Source organism: Pseudophryne corroboree, chromosome 5 (assembly GCF_028390025.1).
Source record: "Pseudophryne corroboree isolate aPseCor3 chromosome 5, aPseCor3.hap2, whole genome shotgun sequence".
NCBI lineage: Eukaryota > Metazoa > Chordata > Amphibia > Anura > Myobatrachidae > Pseudophryne > Pseudophryne corroboree.
The window spans coordinates 307,644,543-307,671,455 of record NC_086448.1 but is presented as its reverse complement, the minus strand read 5'-3'; the positions used below and the strand labels follow the sequence as shown (position 1 = coordinate 307,671,455).

General features: G+C 46.5%; 1 protein-coding gene across 10 annotated transcripts in view; it reads left to right on the top strand.

Moving 5' to 3' along the window:
* The window catches only part of HECW1 (HECT, C2 and WW domain containing E3 ubiquitin protein ligase 1), a 785,299-nt gene that overhangs the window by 706,005 nt on the left and 52,381 nt on the right, over positions 1–26,913 (top strand). For all 10 annotated transcript variants that reach the window (XM_063922467.1, XM_063922469.1, XM_063922471.1 and 7 more), the window contains 2 exons: positions 15,450–15,559; positions 21,039–21,159. In XM_063922467.1, coding sequence (XP_063778537.1) covers positions 15,450–15,559; positions 21,039–21,159 — 231 coding nt within the window. The remainder of the gene's footprint in view (positions 1–15,449; positions 15,560–21,038; positions 21,160–26,913) is intronic.

Here is a 26,913-nt window from a genome sequence, read left to right as displayed (position 1 = left end):
CAGTGGTGGGGAATAGTCTGGGGGTTGTGATGCAGTGGTGGATAACAGGCTGTAGTAAGGGGCAGGCTGTGGTGGGGATGCAGTGGTGTTAGGCAGGCTGTAGTGGGGTTGGGGAGCAGTTGAAGTCAGGCAATGGTGGGATGCAGCCTATGGTGGAAATCCAGTGGTGGGGGAAGGCTGGGGATGGAATGGTGGTGGGCTGCAATGCAGATACAGTGCTCCTCCCCCTGGTCCCAAGATCCTTCCCTCTTTGTGTACAATGTGCATATACACCACTGATAAAGTAGTGGGCAGAGAGCAAAGAGGGAGGGGGTAAAAGAGAGTGAAAGGGGAGTTTGCAGGAGAAAATGGGGGCAAAGAAACCGGGAAAGAGGGCTAGAGACAGAAACAGGGGCATTATAAGAGAAAGCTATGGAAAGGGGGAAGTTTGGAAATAAGGGGGAAGAGGGGCAGAGAGATGGGGAGGTTTGGAAATACATAAGGGGGAAGAGGGGAGAGAAATGGTAGGTGGCGGGAGAGTGCTACAAACCTAAAGCAGTAGCTGGCGACCTTGCTAATAATGAGTCCAAAAAAACTAGTAATTACAATAGCAATAAAGAGCAATTTAGCTCTCAAAATCCCCCCCCCACCCCAAAAAAAAATGCCTTTTTTGCTACAATGTTGAGACATTACTTATCATGCAAGTGTATGTAATAAATGCATGTGACAAGTGAGGGTACTGTAAAAGGAATATACATGAGTACTGTAAATAAATTTCTGTAGCGGGGTACACTGGTATTCCACAGGGAATAACATCGGGGGGTGTAGAGTTGGATCTTGAGCCGAGGCACCAACAGGCTAGAGCTTTGACTGTTCCCAGGATGCTCTGCACCGCCTCCTCTATAGCCCCGCCTCCAGGCACTGGAGCTCAGTTTGTAAGTTGGTGCCTGCAGTGCAGGTCACTAACAGGGGGGCCTACGCTAGGCAGTCCTGAAAAGAGCTTTCTCTTACGTCCTAGAGGATGCTGAGGACTCCGTAAGGACCATGGGGTATAGACGGGCTCCGCAGGAGACATGGGCACTATAAAGAACTTTTAGTATGGGTGTGCACTGGCTCCTCCCTCTATGCCCCTCCTCCAGACCTCAGTTAGATTTTGTGCCCAGAGGAGATAGGGTGCATTACAGGGGAGCTCTCCAGAGTTTCTCTGAAAAAGAATTTTGTTAGGTTTTTTATTTTCAGGGAGCACTGCTGGCAACAGGCTCCCTGCATCATGGGACTGAGGAGAGAGAAGCAGACCTACTTAACTGATAGGCCCTGCTTCTTAGGCTACTGGACACCATTAGCTCCAGAGGGAGTCGGAACGCAGGTCTCTCCCCGCAGTTCGTCCCAGAGCCGCGCCGCCGTCCTCCTCGCAGAGCCGGAAGATAGAAGCCGGGTGAGTATAAGAAGAAAAGAAGACTTCAAGGCGGCAGAAGACTTCAGATCTTCACCATTGCTCCCACACACTACACACACGGAACAGGCAGTGATGGGTGCAGGGCGCAGGGGGGGCGCCCTGGGCAGCAATAAACCTCTGGACTGGCATATAAGGGTACATTAGGCTGCGGAGGCAGCAAATGCAGAGATCCCCCGCCATTTTTTGTATATTGAAGCGGGACCGAAGCCCGCCGCTGGAGGGGGCGGAGCTTGATCCCTCAGCACTAACCGCCATTTTCTCCACAGAACGCTGCAGAGAAGCTGGCTCCCCGGACTCTCCCCTGCTGAACTCGGTGACAGAGGGCTGAAAAGAGGGGGGGGGGGGGCATTTTTAAGGCGCAGTGAGTGTATACACATTGATTATATATATATAAAAAGCGCTATCTGGGTTTTATTCCAGGGTCAGTTGGCGCTGGGTGTGTGCTGGCATACTCTCTCTCTGTCTCTCCAAAGGGCCTTGTTGGGGAATTGTCCCCTTATAGATATATCCCTGTGTGTGTGGGGGTGTCGGTACGTGCGTGTTGGCATGTCTGAAGCGGAAGGCTCGTCCAAGGAGGAGGTGGAGCAGATGAGTGGTGTGTATCCGTCGGCAACGCCGATTCATTATTGGATGGACATGTGGCATATGTTAAATGCAAGTGTGGCCTCATTACATAAGAGACTGGACAGAGCAGAGTCCAGGGAGAAAGCAGGTAGTCAATCCACGGATTGGACTGGGTCACAGGGCCCTTCTGGGTCTCAAAAACGTCCCCTATCCCAAATAGAAGACACTGGTACCGACACGGATTCTGACTCCAGTGTCGACTACGATGATGCAAAATTACACCCAAGGGTGGCAAAGAGTATTCAGTGTGTGATCATTGCAATAAAAGATGTTTTGCATATCACAGATGACCCCTCTGTCCCTGACACGAGGGTGCGCATGTATAAGGAAAAGAAACCTGAGGTAACCTTTCCCCCATCTCATGAGCTTAACGAGTTATTTGAAAAAGCTTGGGAAACTCCAGATAAATAACTGCAGATTCCCAAAAGGGTTCTTATGGCGTATCCTTTCCCTGCACAGGACAGGGTACATTGGGAATCCTCTCCCAGAGTGGACAAGGCTTTAACACGCCTGTCCAAGAAGGTGGCGCTACCGTCTCCGGACACGGCAGCCCTCAAGGATCCTGCTGATCGCAGACAGGAGACTACTTTAAAGTCTATTTATGCGCATACAGGTGCTTTGCTCAGACCGGCAATAGCATCGGCATGGGTATGTAGCGCAGTTGCAGTATGGACAGATACCTTGTCAGCTGACCTTGATACCCTAGACAGGGACACCATTTTATTAACCTTAGCCCACATTAAAGACGCAGTCTTATATATGAGGGACGCTCAAAGAGACGTTGGGCTGCTGGGTTCCAGAGCCAATGCCATGGCTATTTCTGCGATTCGAGCTCTATGGACCCGCCAATGGACGGGTGATGCAGACTCAAAGAAGCATATGGAGGTTTTACCTTACAAGGGTGAAGTGTTGTTTGGGGAGGGGCTTGCGGACCTGGTTGCCACAGCTACCACGGGTAAATCTACTTATCTACCTTTTTACCTTTTGTTCCCCAACAGCAAAAGAAAACTCCACAGTATCAGATGCAGTCCTTTCGATTGCATAAGTCCAGAAGAGGTCGGGGCTCCTCCTTCCTTGCCAAAGGTAAGGGTAGAGGAAAGAGAACACCTGCTTCGGCTAGTTCCCAGGAGCAGAAGTCCTCCCCGGCTTCTACAAAATCCACCGCATGACGCTGGGGCTCCCCTAAGGGAGTCCGCACCAGTGGGGGCACGCCTTCTACTTTTCAGCCAGATCTGGGTTCTTTCAGACGTGGATCCTTGGGTGATAGAAATTGTTTCCCAGGGCTACAAGCTGGAATTCGAAGAGGTGCCCCCTCGCTGATTTTTCAAGTCGGCCTTGCCAGCTTCACCCCCGGGGAGGGAAGTAGTGTTAGCTGCAATTCAAAAGCTGTGTCAACAGCAAGTGGTGGTCAAGGTTCCCCTGGTCCAACAGGGAAAAGAGTATTATTCAACCCTGTTTGTGGTCCCGAAGCCGGATGGTTCGGTCAGACCCATTTTAAATCTAAAATCCCTAAACCTGTACTTGAAAAAATTCAAATTCAAGATGGAATCGCTCCGAGCTGTAATATCCAGCCTAGAAGGGAGGGATTTTATAGTGTCACTAGACATAAAGGATGCAGACCTTCATGTCCCCATATACCCCCCTCATCAGGAGTACCTGAGATTCGCTGTACAGGACTGTCATTACCAGTTTCAGACGTTGCCGTTTGGGCTTTCCACGGCCCCGAGGATTTTCACCAAGGTAATGGCGGAGATGATGGTGCTCCTGCGCAGCAGGGAGTCACAATTATCCCATACTTGGACGATCTCCTGATAAAGGCGAGATCGAGAGATCAATTGCTGAAGAGCGTGTCGCTCTCCCTGAAAGTGCAACAGCACGGTTGGATTCTCAATCTGCCAAAGTCACAATTGGTTCCAACAACTCGGCTATCATTCCTAGGCATGATTCTGGACACGGAACAAAAGAGGGTTTTTCTCCCATTGGAAAAAGCCCAGGATCTCCAGAACATGGTCAGAGACCTGCTAAAACCAAAAAGAGTGTCTGTTCATCAATGCACGCGAGTTCTGGGATAAATGGTGGCAGCCTACGAGGCCATCCCATTCGGCAGGTTTCATGCGAGGACTTCAGTGGGACCTTCTGGACAAGTGGACCGGGTCCCATCTACAAATACATCAGAAAATAACCCTGTCCCCCAGGGCCAGGGTGTCTCTCCTGTGGTGGCTGCAGAGTGCTCACCTTCTAGAGGGTCGCAGGTTCCGCATTCAAGACTGGGTTCTGGTGACCACGGACGTGAGCCTCCGAGGATGGGGAGCAGTCACACAAGGAAGAAATTTTCAGGGACTATGGTCAAGCCAGGAAGCTTGTCTACACATCAACATACTGGAATTGAGGGCCATATGCAACGGCCTACGACAAGCGGAGAATCTTCTTCGCGACCTACCGGTTCTGATTCAATCAGACAATGTCACAGCCGTGGCTCATGTAAACCGCCAAGGCGGGACAAGGAGCAGAGTGGCGATGGCGGAAGCCACCAGGATTTTTCGCTGGGCGGAAAATCATGTAAGCGCTCTGTCAGCTGTCTTCATTCCGGGAGTGGACAACTGGGAAGCAGACTTCCTCAGCAGACACGATCTCCATCCAGGAGAGTGGGGACTTCATCAAGAAGTTTTTGCAGAGATAACAAGTCGTTGGGGAATTCCTCAATTAGACATGATGGCGTCACGCCTCAACAAGAAGCTTCGGAGGTATTGTGCCAGGTCACGAGACCCTCAGGCAGTAGCAGTAGACGCCCTAGTGACACCATGGGTGTTTCGTCGGTCTTTGTATTTCCTCCTCTTCCTCTCATCTCAGAAATATTGAGAATCATAAGACGAAGAAGAGTGCTGACAATAATCATTGTTCCAGATTGGCCTCGAAGGGCCTGGTACTCAGATCTTCAGGAAATGCTCACAGAAGATCCGTGGCCTCTTCCTCTCAGGGAGGACCTGTTACAGCAGGGGCCATGTGTGTTCCAAGACTTACCGCGGTTACGTTTGAAGGCATGGCGGTTGAACAGCGAATCCTAGCTGGGAAAGGTATTCCGGAGGAAGTCATCCCTACTCTGATAAAGGCTAGGAAGGAGGTGACGGCGAAGCATTATCACCGTATCTTGAGGAAGTATGTATCTTGGTGTGAAGCCAAGAATGCTCCGACGGAAGATTTCCATCTGGGACGGTTTCTCTACTTTCTACAGACAGGAGTGGATATGGGCCTGAAGTAAGGCTCCTTTAAGGTACAGATTTCGGCCCTATCTATATTCTTTCAGAAGGAATTGGCTTCTCTCCCAGAAGTCCAGACGTTTGTGAAGGGAGTGCTGCACATCCAGCCCCCCTTTGTGCCCCCAGTGGCACCGTGGGACCTTAACGTGGTGTCAAGTTTCCTGAAATCTCACTGGTTTGAGCCTCTTCAAACGGTTGAATTGAAATTTCTCACGTGGAAGGTGGTCATGTTATTGGCCTTGGCATCTGCAAGGAGGGTGTCCGAATTGGCGTCCTTGTCCCACAAGAGCCCCTATTTGATTTTCCATGTGGAAAGAGCAGAGTTGAGGACTCGTCCTCAATTTTTGCCTAAGGTGGTTTCTTCATTTCATATGAACCAACCTATTGTGGTACCTGTGGCTACGGGGGACTGGAAGGACTCCAAGTCCCTGGATGTAGTCAGGGCCTTAAAGATTTATGTAGCCAGGACGGCTAGGGTTAGTAAAACAGAGGCTCTGTTTGTCCTGTATGCAGCCAACAAGGTTGGCGCTCCTGCTTCTAAGCAGACTATTGCTCGCTGGATCTGTAACACGATTCAGCAGGCTCATTCTACGGCTGGATTGCCATTACCAAATTCAGTAAAGGCCCATTACACTAGGAGGGTGGGCTCTTCTTGGGCGGCTGCCCGAGGCGTCTCGGCATTACAGCTTTGCCGAGCAGCTACTTGGTCGGTTTCAAACACTTTTGCAAAATTCTACAAGTTTGATACCTTGGCTGATGAGGACCTTGCGTTTGCTCAGTCGGTGCTGCAGAGTCATCAGCACTCTCCCGCCCGGTTGGGAGCTTTGGTATAAACCCCATGGTCCTTACGGAGTCCCCAGCATCCTCTAGGACGTAAGAGAAAATAAGATTTTAAACCTACCGGTAAATCTTTTTCTCCTAGTCCGTAGAGGATGCTGGGCGCCCGTCCCAGTGCGGACTACATCTGCAAGACTTGTATATAGTTGTTGCTTTCATAAGGGTTATGTTACAGAATCGGTCTTTGACTGATACTGTTTTTTGTTCATGCTGTTAACTGGTTGCGTATATTCCAGGTTATATGGTATGATTGGTGTGGGCTGGTATGAATCTTGCCCTTAGATTAACAAAATCCTTTCCTCATATTGTCCATCTCCTCTGGGCACAGTTCTCTAACTGAGGTCTGGAGGAGGGGCATAGAGGGAGGAGCCAGTGCACACCCATACTAAAAGTTCTTTTTAGTGCCCATGTCTCCTGCGGAGCCCGTCTATACCCCATGGCCCTTACGGAGTCCCCAGCATCCTCTACGGACTAGGAGAAAAAGATTTACCGGTAGGTTTAAAATCTTATTTTCTTAGAAGACTTCAAGGGCTGTAGCACAAGCATTAGATGCAGTGTATGTCACGTTGACATTCTGTGCTGCAGCTCCATCACCTCCCTCAGCGACGCTGTATACTCCCGCGGCATGGTTCCCGGGTACTTACAGCGGAGGCACTCCGGTCATCAGGCACACATCACCTATGCTGCTCTCCTGGATCATGTGGCCGCACTTCAGGGAGGAGATAAGAGGGTCCCCTAGATGGGACCCACCGGTAAATCGCGATCTGGTCGCGGTCCCAGGAGATGGACAGCGCCGCTGACATGGACACTGTGGCCATGCAGGGACCCCACTATATCCACCAGGGCAGGGAGCACAGGTCAGATTTACAAAAATCCGTTTTTTATAGGCTCCATAGCACCCGGTTCTGAAGTCCAGCAGAGGGGATAAGGCGCTGACCTGTAGCCTCTCCCCCAGCTCCAGGCGCCATCTACAGCAGGTGTTCCCGTCCTGGAGCTACATTTCTATCTCTCCCTCACTCCCTTTCAGCGTTTGGGCGCCATTTCACATAGCTGCGCTGATCCTGGGACTGCTGGGCACTGTCTCCTCTGTAAAGCCACCTGCCTTATCAGCGCTGTGCATTTACAGGACACTTAAGTATTCTACATGTCGTTTAGACAGCGTTAGTTAAGAACAAGTGCACTACTATATGAATATTTAGTACAAGTGTTCTGTGATATACAGCCAGTGTTTATTGTGCATTGTTATATCTGTATACATACATATCTATATGTAGTATTACTAGTCCAGTGCAGTCTTATTGTTTATATGTAATAATTTCTGCATTGTACCTGTGACAGTGTGTGCCTATAGCTGCTGTGTGGATTCTTTTATGTGTATCACACGTATTGCTATCACTATATTCCGTACCCTGGTGGTCTAAGTGCGTCAGGGTCTCATTTCAAATATAGTGTTCCACAGGGTATAATGTTTTGTATTTTTCACTGTGTGTTTCAGTCACACCGCTTAAATCCTCTGTTTTGTGCTTTGCATTTGCTATCACATAACACAAGATTTTTTTCTGCAGGTAATGTGTTTGTCTGGCTGTATTGTACTGCTGCGCCCTAAGGCTACATTCCCAATAATGTCTGCTGCACAGGGCAGGAAATCCGCAGATGCTCCTGCATCATGTAGTGCTGGAGCTACGGATTTATCTGAGGAAAAGGTTTCAGCTGAGGGTTCAGGTACTGCGTGCCCTGCACCTTCCAGTCAGTCTGCAGCACCTGTGGCAAATTAAGACCCAACTTGGGCTGCTTTTGCAGATATGTTGTCGACACTTGTAACGCGGCTTACGCCCCTGTGGGACCTCCTGTGCCATTGCAGCCACATATTGTCCCTGTAGTCAACCTGCCTTGGGCGGATGCTCTGTCTACCCAGTTACATCAATGAAATCAGTCTTTGGTTAGACAAAATACTACCCCTCGCCCTGCTGGGTCCAAGGGGTCATCTAACCGGGCCATTTCTTCCTCACAATCCACTAATATTTCGGATGATTTTTCAGATGAGGATGGGGATTATACTTATCCGTCAGACACTGATACAGTTGCTTCTGATGAAGAATCTTCAACTCAAATTGATGTTCCTGACCCAGTGGAGGCTATCAAGCTGATTCTCCAGATTGATGATGATATTGAGCCCCCCCCCCCCGCTACGTCTAAGAAACCTGATAAGTTTAAACGTCAGAAGGTTGCTAAAGTAGTCTTACCACATTCTGATCTTTTAATTGACATAGGTTAGGAATCCCGGTCATCCCCAGGTAAGAAATTTTCCTTGTCCAAAAAGAGGCTAGCTCATTACCTTATCCCTGCAGAGTTGAGTAACAAAGGGAAAACTCAACCGCCGGTGGACTCTCATGTCGCCCGTCTAGTGGTATCTTTTACTCTGCCTGTTACCACTGTCACCTCACTGAAGGAACCGATGGATAAGCGTGTGGAGGGATGCTTGAAGTCTATTTACACCCTTACCGGTGCTGTGCATAGACCCACTATGGCAGCCTCTTAGGCTGCAATGGCTATTGAAGCATGGGTTCAGGCAATAGAGTAAGAGCTACCTCTAAATTTTTCTGACACTGCCAGACAATATCTGTCATTTATTACCACAGCCTCTGACTATATTCAGGCGGTGTCCTCTGATGCAGGCGTAATAGCGGCCAAGGCATCTACTACGTCTGTCCTGGCTCACTGGATTTTGTGGTTAAGTTCATGGAAAGTTGACCTAGACTCCAAAAAGACCTTGGAGGTTCTTCCTTTTAAGGGAGACATACTCTTTGCAGAAGATCTGAACAAGATTGTGACTGACTTGGCAACAGCTAAGACTGCATTTCTCCAAGTACTAATCCGTCTGCTACGAAGGCTAAGAGTACCACTTTTCGTTCCTTTCGACCTCCAGGTAAAGCAAAGGGTCAGGTGTACCCGAGACAGGCTCGTACTTCCAAAACCACCAAGCCCAAGTCTAAGCACTCTTGGGCCGCCCGTCAGCCTGCTTCCAAACAGGACAAGACTGCGGCATGATGGGTACCCCAGGGTGGGAGGCCGACTTCTGCAGTTCGCCCAGGCCTTGTTAAAGACCACTTCAGACGCGTGGGTGTGGGAAGTTGTCTCTCACGGGTACGCGATCTCCTTCAAGAGATGTCCCCCTCACCAGTTCTGCTCGACAGTTATCCTTTCGGATCCGCTGAAAGCACAGACTTTACGCTTGGATGTACAATCTCTCCTAGACACTGGAGTGATTGTGCCGGTACCTCTGTCTCAAAGAGGCAGGGGCTACTATTCGACCCTGTTTCTAGTCCCAAAACCAAATGGGTCCTCCCGGCCTATACTCAACCTCAAATCTTTGAACAAATTTGTGAGGGTATTCAAATTCCGTATGGAAACTCTGCGTTACATTGTACTGGCCATGGAACCCAAGGACTATATGATATCCCTAGACATACAGGATGCTGACCTGCACATTCCTATTGCCATGTCGTATCAGCAATATTTGCGGTTTGCTATTGGCAACAGTGGCGGATCCAGGGGGGGGGGCACTCGGGCCCGTGCCCCCCCTGTCATTTGTGGCCCCATCCGTCCCCGTCCCCCCCCGCTTGTGTCACTGAGACATGCTGCCGCTCAGTCCAGCGGCAGCGTGTCTCAGCTGTCAGGAGGAGAGCGTGGCTATCTGGCGGCGTGTTGTTGACTTCAAATCAGCCGCCGGTTCGTGAGCCAATCAGAGCTCGCGGACCGGCAGCCAATCAGGAGCCGCCGGTCCGCGAGCTCTGATTGGCTCACGAACTGGCGGCTAGTTTGAAGTCCTACACGCCGCCAGACATAGCCGCTCTCTCCTCCTGACACCCTCAGACTCAGCAGAGAAGCAGCAGCGGTAAGCAGCTGCAGAACTGCTGTGGGGGCATTTGTATAGTATACCTGCTGTGGGGGCATTTGTATACCTGGCACTGTGGGGGCAATTGTTTACCTGGCACTGTGAGGGCAATTGTTTACCTGGCACTGTGGGGGCATTTGTATACCTGACACTGTGGGGGCATTTTTGGATCTGGCACTGTAGGGGCATTTTTGGATCTGGCACTGTAGGGGCATTTTTGGATCTGGCACTGTAGGGGCATTTTTGGATCTGGCACCGTGGGGGCATTTGTGGATCTGGCACTGTGGGGGCATTTTTGGATCTGGCACTGTGGGGGCATTTGTGGATCTCGCACTGTGGAGGCAATTGTGGATCTGGCACTGTGGGTGCAATTGTGGATTTGGCACTGCACTATTGGGGGCATATGTCTGTGTATCACGTCTCATTTTAATTGGCCACACTCACTAAATGACTGCGGGCATTACTACAGGCAACATTACTACTGGGGGCAATACGGGCATTGCATAAGGGGCACCACTACTATGGGGTCTATATAAGGGGCACTACCAGTACAGTGGACATTGCATAATGAGCGCTACAACTGTGGGCATTGTATAAGAAGCGCCACCTCACATGCACCGAAGCCGCACGCAAATGTACTTCCCCTTCCATGGTGCCCCCCCTATCATTTTCTTCTGGATCCGCCCCTGATTGGCAACCTACATTATCAATTCCAGACCTTGCCTTTCGGACTGACCACAGCTCCTCGGATCTTCACCAAGGTCATGGCAGTCATGACGGCATTCGACATGGTAGAGTACGCTCAATTTCATTCCCGTCCTCTGCAGAGGTTAATCCTTTCCCAGTGGGACGGCCTGCCTCACCGGATCAGGTCTCAAATGATCTCCTTGACTCCGGAGGTACGTTGTTACTGAGCTGGTGGCTACAGGACCAACAGTTGAGCAGGGGCCGTCCCTTCTGGATCTCCTACTGGGTCCTCCTGACAACGGACGCCAGTCTGCAAGGTTGCGGCACGGTGTTGGAGCAACACTCTCTCCAGGGTCGGTGGACCAGGGAGGAATCTCTCCTCCTGATAAACATTCTGGAATTTCGGGCAGTGTTCAATGCATTGACACTGGCCCTGCCTTTGGTACAGAATAGGCCTGTTCAAGTACAATCAGACAACGCCACCACGGTGGCATACATAAATCATCAAGGCGGCACTCGAAGCTGCAGGGCAATTATAGAAGTGTCAAAAATCCTCCAATGGGCGGAATGTCATCTGCCAGTAATATCGGCAGTGTTCATTCCGGGAGCCTCAACTGGTAAGCGGACTTCCTCAGTCATCAGGACGTGCACGCCGGAGAGTGGAGTCTTCATCCCAAAGTCTTTCAACTCCTAGTGGACAACAGATATAGACCTGATGACATCTCGACACAATCACAAGGTTCCGGCAAGGACAAGGGATCCTTAAGCAGCGTTTGTGGACGCACTGGCAATTCCATGGAACTTTCGGCTGCCATATGTTTTCCCTCCAGTGTCACTCCTACCCAGGGTAATACGGAAGTTCAAGCAAGAAGGAGGAATACTACTTCTAATCCCTCCAGCATGGCCCAGACGGCATTGGTTCTCAGACCTGCAGGGTCTCTCGATAGAGCGTCCTCTTCTACTTCCTCAACACCCAGACCTCCTCGTTCAGGGCCCTTGTGTCTATCCGGACTAGGCCAGACTGGCTTTGACGGCATGGCTCTTGAAGCATCACTCCTGAGAGCAAAGGATTCTCTGAGGCGGTCATTCAAACTATGTTGAAAGCCCGTAAACCAGCTTCAGCTTGGATTTACTACAGGGTTTGGAATTCTTACTTCACATGGTGTGCCGCTAAGAATTATGATGCATATACTTTAAAAACTTCCAGACTTTTGGCTTTTCTACAACAAGGCCTAGACTTGGTCCTTCGTCTGGCCTCCCTCAAGGTTCATATATCTGCCTTGTCAGTGTAGTTTCAGAGAAAATTGCATCTATTCCTGACGTTCATACTTTCACTCAAGGTGTTCTAAGGATTCAGCCTCCCTTTGTCCCTCCTGTGGCTCCATGGGATCTGTCTATCATCTTAAATGCCCTGCAAGAGTCTCCATTTGAACCTCTTGAGTCTGTGGACCTTAAATGCCTTACGCTTAAGGTCGTGTTTCTGTTGGCTATTGCCTGTGCTAGAAGGGTGTCGGACTTAGGTGCTTTGTCCTGTCATCCACCCTTTCTGATTTTTCACCGTGACCGGGCAGTTCTTTGAACTCACCCTGGTTATTTACCTAAGGTGGTATCATCTTTTCACCTTAACCAGGAGATTGTGGTTCCGGCCTTCATCTCTTCTGGTTTGTCCTCCAAAGAAAGATCTTTGGACGTGGTACGGGCTCTCCGTATTAATGTGGAAAGGACTGCCTCTATCAGGAGGTCAGATACCCTTTTTGTACTTTTTGGTTTTCACAAGCGTTGCTGGCCTGCGAATAAGCAAACCTTGGCCAGATGGATTAGAATGGTGATTGTACAAGCGTATGCGCAGGCTGGGCTCCCAGCTCCTGCTGCTATCAAGGCCCATTCTACTCGGTCGGTTGGACCGTGGCGCGTCTGCAGAACAATTGTGCAGGGCGACTACGTGGTCCACTGTGAACACGTTCATCAAGTTCTATGCCTTTGATACTTCTGCCTCCCAGGATGCTTCCTTTGGATGCCGGGTACTTGTGCCCGCTACAGTGCGTCCCGTCCCACGAGGAACTGCTTTAGGACATCCCCAATGTTATTCCCTGTGGAATACCAGTGTACCCCACTACAGAAAAGGAGATTTATGGTAGACTTACCATTGTTAAATCTCTTTCTGCGAGGTACACTGGATTCCACAGGGAGCCCACCCTGACGCACTTAGCTTCTTTGGGTTTGTATGGCATTAACTGCTAGTCCCTTCTCCTGTCGTGAGAATGTGGTTCTATGTGACTAACATCTACCATCTCTCTTACCTGCTACTGCATTGGACTGGTTAAGAAAACTGAGCTCTAGTTCTACATGTTTTTGTGGTAATTTTAGTTCTAGAAGAAAATGAACTCGTCAAAAGATGAAGGGGCTGATTTAGTTTTGCGGATGGATTTTTTACTCTGTGCATGCTACGTAGCCGACTTTGAGCACCTGTGGGCAACTCAGAGTCGTACCTCCACTTTCACAACTCCACTTACGAATGAATGAATGCAACTGGGTGACAACTAGGTGATGTGTTTTCTGGGCATGAGCATGTGGAAGAAATTGCAGCTATTTAGAAGTGGGTGTAAGCAGAGATCCAGCTGATTTCAGATGGATCCCCTGCAGCTGGTATAAGGCAGGTTCAATGGTGAGCTTATAGTGATGACAACTATTATTCACAAGCGGATGGATGAAGGTCTTGTGTCACATAGACATGCAGCCAATTCTGGATACAATCTGGAATTGTTTGTATGATGTTGCCACTTATGCAGCCTACTTATGCGCAACTCTGAATTAGCCCCGCCCAAAGTGAGCTGGAGGCAAAGACCTTAGATATATGTAAATGAACCTAGGGAGATATTAAAAAAGAGTGGATTAGTGCGCTTGTCCAAATTGTGCGAAGTTCCTTACTGATAAAATGTAGTCTTAAAGTCACAAATAAATTTGGTCAAATGACCAGTCCAATATGTGAGTTTTTCCAAAACTTGTGTTTGATTAAATTGTCAAACAGTCCACACTTTCCCCGTTTTAACGGGTGGCTGCTCAGTTCTTCAAAAAGTGCCACTAGGTATGCGTAGCCCAAAGGGGAATCTGAAAGTAGAGGAAGAAACAACAGAGCGCCTATAGTGTAGTATCCCTTAAATTAGTTTTTGTCACACGCAAGAATAATATTGCGTACCGGATTACGGCTTGACTCAATGCCTATCGGTCCCCCGGTCTTTTAGTCCACGTCTCTGTCGGAATCTAGATAGAGTCAGGAGACAGGGAATCGCTATATAGCGTAGTAGTTACTCGGAAGTTAGTGTCAACTTTTACGTCTCACATAAAATTACATGCGTACCAGATAAAACAATAATTTGTGCATGTCAGTATAAATACTTGTGTCCTGGTCCTCATCAGAGGGTGGTAGTCATCTGGAAACCTTTGGATAATATAGCAATGCTCCAATCAATAATTTTTAAAAAGGTTCAGATTTATTAGGTATACAAAAAAAAAAATATATGTATAAAAACAGTAAATGGCTTAGCTTTAAATGACATGAATGTCAGCAAGGATAGATCATTCATCCTGATGAAGCCCTAAGCTGGGCGAAACGCGTTGAGAAACTGAACTACCGACTTGCCGATCTATCCTTGCTGACATTCATGTCATTTAAAGCTAAGCCATTTACTTTTTTATACATATATTTTTTTTTTTTGTATACCTAATAAATCTGAACCTTTTTAAAAATTATTGATTGGAGCATTGCTATATTATCCAAAGGTTTCCAGATGACCACCACCCTCTGATGAGGACCAGGACACAAGTATTTATACTGACATGCACAAATTATTGTTTTATCTGGTACGCATGTAATTTTATGTGAGACGTAAAAGTTGACACTAACTTCCGAGTAACTACTACGCTATATAGCGATTCCCTGTCTCCTGACTCTATCTAGATTCCAACAGAGACGTGGACTAGAAGACCGGGGGACCGATAGGCATTGAGTCAAGCCGTAATCCGGTACGCAATATTATTCTTGCGTGTGACAAAAACTAATTTAAGGGACACTACACTATAGGCGCTCTGTTGTTTCTTCCTCTACTTTCAGAACCTAGGGAGATGTCCTTACTGTTTATCTTAATTACATAGAATATTCGTTTTTATGTGTATACTTGTTAATTGCCCTGAGTGGTCATTAAACAATTATTATTAGGGACAATAATACAGCTCGTAACAGGTACAATAAAATAATTTGAAGTAGTAGCTACCATCAAACATCATGGTCTGTTGGCAGCTCCCTAGTCAACGTTAGTTTTTTGTTTTTCACTCACCAGTGATTTTAGCTTTTATTAAACAAAAACATACTGTACTGACACTTGTATGATACAGTAAGCTTTCTGTATGTGACAGCTGTAACTCATTGGGGCATATGCATCAACTCTTGGCGAGAAAGAAAGTACCAATTAATCAGATCCTCACTAATTTTTTCAAACACAGCCTGGAAAGTAACAGGAGCTGACTGGATAGTACTTTATCTCTCTCCTCCTTATCTCTCTCCAAGCATTGATGCATATGCCGTTTACATGTCCAATTTATAACATAAACTTGTATCAGATCATGTTATATTCGACATTACAGTTCTCACTGCATATTATGCTGCTTGATTTCACTCTTTGTGGCTTCATGTGCTGTTTATCTTCTTCTTTTGCAGCCTATTTGAAGAAGACATCATGTCATACATCCCACTCCAGGCAGCCTTCCATCCAGGATATAGCTTTTCTCCCCGCTGCTCCCCAGGCACCTCCCCCCAGAATTCTCCAGGTATCCTGTGTGTGTGTGAATAGTACAACTCTTGCATGTCTTTTGTGCAATATTGAGAAAACCCATACAGTACCTCCATTTTCAGCTGATACAGCACAATCACAAGTTTTAAAACTCTTGTAAACTACATTTTAAGAAATGAGTATCATGTTGCACCATGGATAGTAGAATAAGTGAAACATTCTTATCATGGACTAGCGACCTGCCCCGACTTCTCAAGGGAGCAATTTTGAATTTACGGTGATAGGTTTTTTTAACCGAAGTCTTCTAAGATTACAAAGAATCAAAGGGAAAACCTGAAATTTTGTATCAGTCAACAGGATTTACAGATTTTTTTCTGGAGAAACCAGATAACACGTATCAATTTCTATATAATATGAGATAAAATCCATCGTTGTGCTATATCTTTATATAGGGCAGTTTTTTCTTTGACTTGCTTACTAAAAATTTTTGCTGCTTGGCTCCCTTTTTATCATAGATTAATGTTTTGTACCTTCCGTAACAAATGCTCTATAGAAGTATGAAACCCGCATCAAAATCCGTCCAGCGGTTCTCGAGATTAGCCCAAACAGACAGACGCCTACTGGGGACTTTGGGGGTAATTCCAAGTTGATCGTAGCAGGAATTTTGTTAGCAGTTGGGCAAAACCATGTGCACTGCAGGGGAGGCAGATATAACATGTGCAGAAAGAGTTAGATTTGGGGGGGTTATTTTGTTTCTGTGCAGGGTAAATACTGGCTGCTTTATTTTTACACTGCAAATTAGATTGCAGATTGAACACACCACACCAAAATCTAACTCTCTCTGCACATGTTAAATCTGCCTCCCCTGCAGTGCACATGGGCCCTCATTCCGAGTTGTTTGCTCGCAAGCTGCTTTTAGCAGCTTTGCACACGCTAAGCCGCAGCCTACTGGGAGTGAATCTTAGCTTATCAAAAATGCGAACGAAAGATTAGCAAAATTGCGAATAGACACTTCTTAGCAGTCTCTGAGTAGCTCCACACTTACTCGGCAACTGCGATCAGTTCAGTCAGTTTCGTTCCTGGTTTGACGTCACAAACACTCCCAGCGTTCGGCCAGACACTCCTCTGTTTCTCCAGCCACTCCCGCGTTTTTCCCAGAAACGGTAGCGTTTTTTCGCACACACCCATAAAACGGCCAGTTTCCGCCCAGAAACACCCACTTCCTGTCAATCACATTACGATCACCAGAACGAAGAAAAAACCTCGTAATGCCGTGAGTAAAATACCTAACTGCATAGCAAATTTACTTGGCGCAGTCGCACTGCGGACATTGCGCATGCGCATTAGCGACTAATCACTCCGTTGCGAGAAAAATATAACGAGCGAACAACCCCCATGGTTTTGTCCAACTGCTAACAAAATTCCTGCTGCGATCAACTTGGAATTACCCCCTTTATTTTATACTATGTAGAGATTTACAGCACTAAGTTGACTATAGACCAGATGTCACTATGAATTTCCAGTTTTCTCTATCACAACTGTGGCACCTTTACACCACATACAGTGCATCCGGAAAGTATTCACAGCGCTTTACGTTTTCCACATTTTGTTGTGTTACAGCCTTATTCCAAAATAAAATTAATTTATTTTTTTCCCTCAAAATTCTACACACAATACCCCATAATGACAACGTGAAAAAAGTCTTTTTGAGATTTTTGCAACTTTATTAAAAAAAACTAAGAAATCATATGTACATAAGTATTCACAGCCTTTGCCATGAAGCTCAAAATTGAGCTCAGGTGCATCCTGTTTCCACTGATCATCCTTGAGATGTTCCTACAGCTTAAATGGAGTCCACCTGTGGTAAATTCAGTTGATTGGACATGATTTGGAAAGGCACACACCTTTCTGTATAAGGTCTCACACTTGACAGTGCACAAATCTGGGGAAGGGTACAGAAAAATATCTGCTGCTTTGAAGGTCCCAATGAGCACAGTGGCCTCCATCATCAGTAAATGGAAGACGTTCTGAACCACCAGGACTCTTCCTAGAGCTGGCCGGCCGTCTAAACTGAGCGATCAGGGGAGAAGGGCCCTGGTCAGGGAGGTGACCAAGAACCTGATGGTCACTCTGTCAGAGCTACAGCATTCCTCTGTGGAGAGAGGAGAACCTTCTAGAAAGACAACCATCTCTGCAGGAATCCACCAATCAAGCCTGTATGGTAGAGTGGCCAGACGGAAGCCACTAATTAGTAAAAAGCACATGGCAGCCCGACTGGAGTTTGCCAAAATGCAACTGAAGGACTCTCAGACCATGAAAAAACAAATTCTCTGGTCTGATAAGACAAAGATTGAACTCTTTGGGTGGATGCCAGGCGTCATGTTTGGAGGATCCATGCACCACTCATCACCAGGCCAATACCATCCCTACAGTGAAGCATGGTGGTGGCAGCATCATGCTGTGGGGATGTTTTTCAGCGGCAGCAACTGGGAGACTAGTCAGGATATAGGGAAAGATGAGTGCAGCAATGTATCCCGGATGAAAACCTGTTACAGAGCGCACTTGACCTCAGACTGGGGCGACGATTCATCTTTCAGCAGGACAATGACCCTAAGCACACAGCCAAGATATCAAAGGAGTGGTTTCAGGACAACTCTGTGAATGTCCTTGAGTGGCCCAGCCAGAGCCCAGACTTGAATCCGATTGAACATCCCTGGAGAGATCTGAAAATGGCTGTGCACCGACGCTTCCCATCCAACCTGATGGAGCTTGAGAGATGCTGCAAAGAGGAATGGCCAAAACTGGCCAAAGATAGGTGTGCAAAGCTTGTGGCATCATATTCAAAAAGACTTGAGGCTGTAATTGCTGCCAAAGGTGCATCAACAAAGTATTGAGCAAAGGCTGTGAATACTTATGTACATGTGATTTCTTAGTTTTTTATTTTTTATAAATTTGCAAAAATCTCAAAAAAACTTTTTTCACGCTGTCATTGTGGGGTATTGTGTGTAGAATTTTGAGGGAAAAAATGAATTTATTCCATTTTGGAATAAGGCTGTAACAAAATGTGAATACTTTCAGAATGCACTGTAGATACTGCATCCTCATTACTGCACTGTAAAAGCTGGTTAGAGTAAACGTAAAAATACACAATAATAATTATCTATATATTATGTATTCATGGGCAGTGCCCGTAAACGGTTTAAAGACATCAGAATAAAAGTTGCTGCAGTGTTGTGCAATTTAGTTTTACTTTTCTTAAACAAGCATATAATAAATATAATAATATAATTGACTGTTAGAGTACTGTACATGAAAGACTTTAAGTAGGAAATTAATGAATGCTACTATCATCAGTTTTCTGCCTCACCTCTTGTGACATGTATAGCACAGGGACGTGCAGTCAGGGGAGGCAGTGCCTCCCCTGTCATTAATGAGTAAAATAATACAAAGAAGATACTTATGACACATACAGTATTCTGTGTCATAAGTATCTCCTTTATTATTTTAATCATCATTATAAGGTGTAAAGTGGGGTTAAGAGGCACCGATCGTGGTGCCTCCCGTTGTGAATAGGGAAAGGTATGGGAGCGGGGGGGCGACGTGGGCGGGGCCAAGCAATGGGCAGGAAAAGCCAATTGAAATTACATGGGAAAGCGACACCATTAGAGGTGCCGCTTTCATACACGGACGTGCTTTCAACCTATGAAAGCAAGCCCCTGTGAGTGGGGCCACAGTGATTGGCCAGCGGATCCGTCACTGGAGGAGGTGTGGGCGGCGGAGGTGCGAGATGCAGCAGGCCGGGCGGCGGAGGTGTGGGTGGCGGGATGCGGCGGAGATGCGGGCGGCGGCGGGACGTGTCAGTCAGGGCCATTCTGCAGAGTTTGACAGCGGAGCGGTACCCATTTCAAAAATGGCGCCTCAGCGTAATTTCTTTAATTCAAGATGGCCGCCGCGAGCCAATCACGGCTCGCCGCATCATCGCCCCTCCCGCTGACTTATATAAGTCAGCGCGAGGCATCTGCTGTCAGTCCAACGGCGGAGGAGGAGCAGAGAAGAGCTCCTGAAGAGAGTAGACGCCGTGGAAGTCCTAGATGGGCCGTGGCTATGCAAAAGAGCTTAGCAGCCGCCGCCCACCAGGTGAAGACGCTGGAAGCCCTGGGAAGGCGGCGGCCATGCAAAAGAGCTTAAAGACCGCCGCCTCCCAGGTGAAGACGTCGGAGGAAGACGCCGGAAGACCTGGGGAGGTGGCGCCCCCCCAGGTGAAGACGCCGGAAACCCATGGAAGGTGGTGGCCACACAAAAGAGCTTAAAGGCCACCGCCCCTAGGTGAAGACCCTGTGTAATAAAACTTTTTTAAAGACCGTGTTGTGTTTTTTTATATATTTTCTCTACAGGTGGACTACAGGTGCCAGCGGGCCCTTTATGTCCGGGCATGCTGACATTTGTGGTTCTCCAAGTGACAGCATGCTGGGGCAGGCTTGCTGGGGCCTGTAGGCCACCTGTAAAGAACAATATTAGCATCAATGAACCCCGCACCCACCGCCACCAGGGGTGCGGGGCATAGCACTGGGCTATCAGCCCAGTGCTGGTTGTTGCTCGGGAGGGGGGATCCCATTTTAATTTTTGAGGACCCCACTTTCCGAGGAATTCCAGTCCTGGGCTGACTGGCTTGGGGGGGCACTTTAATGGCATGGCAGGGGGAACCCACACTGAGTGTCTCCCCTGCTATGGCATTACCCCCCCTGGCTTGTTCTGCCTGGTGCTGGTTTTAGTGGTGTGTGGGGGGACTACACTTTTTTTTTTTCTCCTCAATGGGGTGGTGGGTGTTTAGCTGCCAGTGCCTCCCCAGCCAGTGAGCTCACCGCACGTCACTGGTATAGCAGTTGTTAATAGTTTACATAAAGTAGGCTAATGAACGCATATTTAATGCTATGGGGTCTATTTAGCAAACATAGAAGGAATTATGACTTCTGACTGTTTATCAGAGTCTCCTTGCTGTTGAAAGCCATCATCTGCTATTGCAGGTGGCAGTCTTCCCCGGGGACTCCTGCGATACTTCTCAGGATTGCGTTAGCTACAGGTTCCCATGGAACAAATACTTTATCCTTTTTTTCCAGTTTTTAACAGTTTTTTTATTAAATAATATTGCACTATGAGTCCAGGCTTCCAGTTCCAGACAGTGTGCATGTGGAAGCCAATAAGCCAGCTCACGCATAAGTTACTTGACACCTAACTGGCATGGCAAGCGCTAACATTTCTCTTATTGCTTCCAAACAGTGTTGTTGGGCAAGGGAGTAGTACACAGTTGCCCTGGTGACTTTTTATTAATAAATCAGCTTGAAAAGAATTTTCAGTGGGACAATCTGTGTCTTTAGTCCAATTTGACTGCTAGGCCTGTATAGCAGTTACTGTAGTCCATGGAAATATTTGAGACCACAGCTCACTAAACTGTAAGCACTGTACTGGTGTTTTAGGAGCTAAGAGCACAGTGTGTAATGCCACATTTCTGTCCCAAGGGCTTCAGCGAGCCAGTGCAAGAGCTCCCTCCCCATACAGAAGAGATTTTGAAGCCAAGTTAAGAAACTTCTACAGAAAACTAGAAGCAAAAGGGTATGGACAAGGCCCAGGGAAAATAAAGTAAGTTGTATTTTACAAATAGCCAGTGGTTACCAATAAAATGGTACAATGCTAGTTATACCTCCGTTGACCAGTAGTACAAATGCCTTGTAAGGTATATCCTCATATATGCATATGTAATAGTGCTGCAGAACTGGAGAAACCTTCATAAACTAGTAATATGCAGCATATAGATGTAAAAAGTAAAGGGAGTAATGTTTAAGAAAGCATGAACTTATAGCTAGATCAGATATCCTTTTCTAACAGCCATTAACAACATTAAAAAGTGTTAGACATGTTACATATTACAGCTGATATTTAGGATTCCAGATTACCCCAATTCAGTGTTGAGCACTATAATTGCTTGGAATTACTAATTATATGTTGTATTGACCAAAGGATGTGTTGTAAGTTTAACCATTTTAATTATTGTGTGAAGGTATATTTCAAAGTGAGTGTGCAGACTATATTTTCTGGGCTTCACTGGTACACAGTAGATTACATTTACCCATCCAAAAAATTAAATAAATAAATAAATATACAATAAAAGACTATTTTAGATTATGTAAATTGTATAATTAATACAAATAAAACTTCTTAGAAATAACCACCAGTGTCACCAGTATTGGTGTAATGCTTACACAACAGAAACGCATGTGATTCTGGAACACACTTTTGCCTATAACTAATGATTGTACCTAGGTAAAGGTGAACACTGTCACTAAAGTGCACCTGTTGTACATCTTGGGAACATACTCTAGGGTATATTTACTAAAGTGCTGGTTTTTAGAAATGGAGATGTTGCCCATAGCAGCCAATCAGATTCTATTATCTTCCAGAAGGTGCTGGATAAATGATGGAGTTTGATGGGTTGCTATGGGCAACATCTCCACTTAAAAAAAAAAAACTGTACTTTAGTAAATATACCCTTCAAACTTTAGTTGTCACATAGTAGCCTTTCTTGGGGTTAAACATGGTGTCATTGGTATAAAAAACAAACAACTGTCCTTACTGTTGTGCTTGATTCACCATGAAATGCTCTAGTTTAACTCTCCTAATGGAAACATCTACTTCTCCTGTGCCTGCCTTTGTCAACAACGAAGCATTTAAATCAGACTATTAAGGTTAAAATAATATTCATAGAGCTTTCATCAAGCTGCTCCCATACAGTAATTCTGGAAAACTATAAATATGGGTCCCCAGAGAGCAGTTATTTTTGTGACTGAACTGACCCCTATGAGACCTAGCAAGTTATAAATATTTCGGCCTTGTTTTTATGAGCAGCTCATAAAGATTAATGTGCTGTACACAGACTATGCTTGATACAGTAGGTTCTTTGTGTGCTTAGGCTTGCCATTTATTACAATGGTTGGATTGTATATAGTTACATATATATCACTTGCAATTCGCCTTGCTGTAAGTGTGCACAGAAATGCTCAAGAGTGTATTTGTTTCTTGCGTGATTGTGTAACTTCAGACATATATGGGTTTTTCAATAAAAGTGTCATGATTTTATGAATGAAAGGCTGGAATGCTTCCATATTAGCTTTCTCCTTCATACTCTTTTGCTATCAACCATGATTGGTACTCAAGACTCTAGATTGGTACTCTACATTTTTACTACCTAAACAATTTGCCATGTTGCAGAATTATACTCCGTGATCACAATTCACACAATTTCCATAGAATCACTGCAGTTTCCTTGTATTAACTATAGCAACATAAGAGAGTGTGTGAAAGATGAAGAGGAAAAAATTACATTCACCTTCTGCTCTCTGACAGAAGGAGGTCAACTTTCCTGTCACCTACACGCAGATCTGACAGCCATTTTGTCCTGAGCCCAACTACAGACGTTATATTGTTCTGTCCTCTCATTATATAGTGCTCCTCACCAACCGCTAGGTATATTGCAGAAATGTACATTAAATGTAGTCTTTGTATACCAACAGTTTTTATAAAACAGCATTTACAGGTAGGATAAAGAAAACCGTGACTGTGCGATGATGCGCTGACTTGAGATTTTTTCTGTTTATTAAAAGGTAGAAAAACCCTCTCTCCAGCAAAAGTGAGTGTTTTGAAAGGGTTGCCTCCAACGATCTTGCAATAGACCCTGCTTCAGAAGAGTTTTGCTAGTTTTCTCCAGCAAATGTTTCTCTATACAAAGTATGCGGTAGTCCATTTACAAGACAGCAGCACAACAGTATAGGGGTAGAAGGATGTTAAAAGAATTAATAGTTTATTTATTTATTTTTCTGCAGCAGGGTACATTGTGTTCCACAGGGAAACATTGGGGTGTAGAGTGGATCTTGATCCAGAGGCACCAACAGGCTAAAGCTTTAGGCTGTCCCAGGATGCACTGGGGCCTCCTCTATAAACCCCGCCTCCAGGCACTGGAGCTCAGTTTTGAATTGGTGCCTGCAGCAGCAGGCCACATAACAGGGGGACTGCACTGGGCAGCCCTGAAAAACGTTCTAAGAAGACTTCAAGGGCAGCAGCGCTGATATGTCAGTGTGACATTCTGTGCTGCAGCTCCATCACCTCCAAAGCGGCTTCACATACTCCCATGGCCTGTTCCCGGGTACTTGTGGCGGAGACACTCCAGCTTTTGGCACACGGTCACAGACGCTCTCCTGGTTCGCATGGCTGCTACGGGGAGGAGGTAAGAGGATCCCCCAGGCGGGACCCGCCATTAAATCATGTTCTAGGACCACGACGCTGGCGTGGACACTGTCACCTAGTAGGGACCCCACTAGACCGCCAGGGCATAGGAGTACAGGTCGGGTATACTAACACCCATTTTAATAAAACTCTGTAGTACCGGCGGTGAGGACCAGCATAGGGGAGCCAGCGCTTGACCTGTAGCCCCTCCCCCGGCCCATAGCACCATCTACTGCAGATTTCCCACCCTGGAGCTTCCTCACACTCCCCCTCACTCCCTGACTGAGATGCTGGGCGCCATCTTCTAAGTATAGCTGCGGCTGATCTCCGGGACTGCAGGGCAAGGTCTCCCTTGTAAAGCCGCCTGTATACAGCGCTGTGACTTTACAAACACTTGAGTATTCTACTTGTCTTTATACAGACAGCGTTAGTTAAGAAAGAATGTACCAATTACAGGATATATTGCACGAGTATTCTGATATATACCTCTGGTCTAGGACCGTGCAGTGTTTTATATATATATATATATATATATATATATATGTACATATACTAGTCCAGTGCAATTTTATTGTCATAATAACTATCTGCATTGTCTGTGACTGTGTGTGCCTGTATCTGCTGTGTGGTTTTACTTTCAGTGTTTCCCAGATATACAGTGGGGCAAAAAAGTATTTGGACAGCCACCGATTGTGCAAGTTGACCCACTTAAAAAGATGAGAGAGGTCTGCAATTTCCATCATAGGTACACTTCAACTGTGAGAGACAGAATCTGAAAAAAAACTAGGAAATCACATTGTATGATTTTTAAACAATTTATTTGTATATTCTTGCGGAAAATAAATATTTGGACAATCAAAAGGTTTAACTCAATACTTTGTAATATAACCTCGGTTGGCAATTACAGAGGTCAAATGTTTCCTGTAGTTCATGACCAGGTTTGCACATACTGTAGCAGGTATTTTGGCCCATGCAAATCTTCTCTAGATGTGTCATGTTTTGGGGCTGTCACCGGGCAACACGGACTTTCAACTCCCTCCACAGATTTTCTATTGGGTTGAGGTCTGGAGATTGGCTAGGCCACTCCAGGACCTTGAAATGCTTCTTACGGAGCCACTGCTTAGTTGCCCGGGCGGTCATTGTCATGCTGGAAGACCCAGCCGCGTTCCATCTTCAATGCTCTTACTGAGGGAAGGAGGTTTTTGCCCAAAATTTCATGATACATGGCCCCATTCATCCTCTCCTTAATACGAATCAGTCGTCCTTTCCCCTTTGCAGAAAAGCAGCCCCAAAGCATGATGTTTCCACCCCCATGCTTCACAGTGGGTATGGTGTTCTTGGGATGCCATTCATCATTCTTCACCCTCCAAACACAGCGAGTGGAGTTTACACCAAAAAGTTTGATTTTGTTCTCATCTGACCACATTACATTCTCCCAATCCTCCTCTGGATCATCCAGATGGTCACTGGCAAACTTTAGATGGGCCTGGACATGTGCTGGCTTAAGCAGGGGGACCTTTCGGGCGCTGCAAGATTTCAATCCATGATGACGTAGTGTGTAACCTTTGTGACTGTGGTCCCAGCTCTCTTGAGGTCATTGACCAGGTCCCCCCGTGTAGTTCTGGGCTGATTCTTCACCGTTCTCAAGATCATTGATATCCCATGAGGTGAGATCTTCCATGGAGCCCCAGGTCGAGGGAGATTGTCAGTGATCTTGTATTTCTTCCATTTTTTTATAATTGCGCCAACAGTTGATCTCTTCTCACCAAGCTGCTTACCTATTGTTCAGTAGCTCATCCCAACCTTGTGCAGCTCTACAATTTTGTCCCTGGTGTCCTTAGACGCTTTCTGGTCTTGGCCAGGTGGAGAGGTAGCAGTCTGACTGTTTGAGGGTGTGGACAGGTGTCTTTTATACAGATAACCAGTTCAAACAGGTGCCATTAATACAGGTAACGAGTGGAGGATAGAAGAGCTTCTTAAAGAAGAAATAACAGGTCTGTGAGAGCCAGAAATCTTGCTGCTTGGTAGGTGTCCAAATATTTATTTTCCACAAGAATATACAAGTAAATTGTTTAAAAGTCATACAATGTGATATCCTGTGGGTTTTTTTTTTTCAGATTCTGTCTCTCACAGTTGAAGTGTACCTATGATGGAAATTACAGACCTCTCTCATCTTTTTAAGTGGGTCAACTTGCACAATCGGTGGCTGTCCAAATACTTTTTTGCCCCACTGTATCTATCACTATATTCTGTACCCTAAGGGACTAGGTGCGTCAGGGTCATATATATAGTGTGTCACAGTATTTACCCATTACGTGTATTCTACTGTGTACTCAGTCACATAATACTGGATTTATTAACAGGTGTTGTGAACTGCTTCTAAACAAGACAAAACTGCCGCATGACGGGGCGGGCCTCCCCCTGGGGGACCCCAGGGTGGGAGACCGACTTCTGCAGTTCACCCAGGTCTGGTTAAAGACCACTTCAGATGCATGGGTGCGGGAAGTTGTCTCTCACGGGTACGCAGTCTCATTCAGGAGACGTCCCACTCGCCAGTTTTGCACCACGGTTATCCCTTCGGATCTGTTAAAGGCGCAAGCTCTGCAAAAGGTTGTGAGTTCCCTCCTGAATACAAGAGTCGTAGTGCTGGTACCGTCGTACCACAGAGGCAGAGGTTACTACTCGACCCTGTTTATAGTTCCGAAACCCAATGGGTCTTTCTGGCCTATACTCAACCTCAAATCACTGAACAAGTTTGTGAGAGTGTCCAAGTTCCGTAAGGAAACACTACGCTCAGTTGTGCTGGCTATGGAACCCGGAGACTATATGGTATCCCTGGATATACAGGATGCGTACCTGCATATACCTATTGCCATGTCGCATCAGCAGTATCTGCAGTTTGCTAATGGCGACCTCCACTATCATTTCAAGGCTCTGCCATTTGGACTTGCTATGGCTCCTTGGATCTTAACCAAGGTCATGGCCGCAATGAAGGCCCATCTCCGTCGCCAGGGAGTCAGGATCCTACCATATCTGGACGATATGCTGATTCTGGCAAACTCCCACGATGTCCTCCTCAGTCATCTGCAACTGACGGTAGGCTTCCTACAAGCCCAC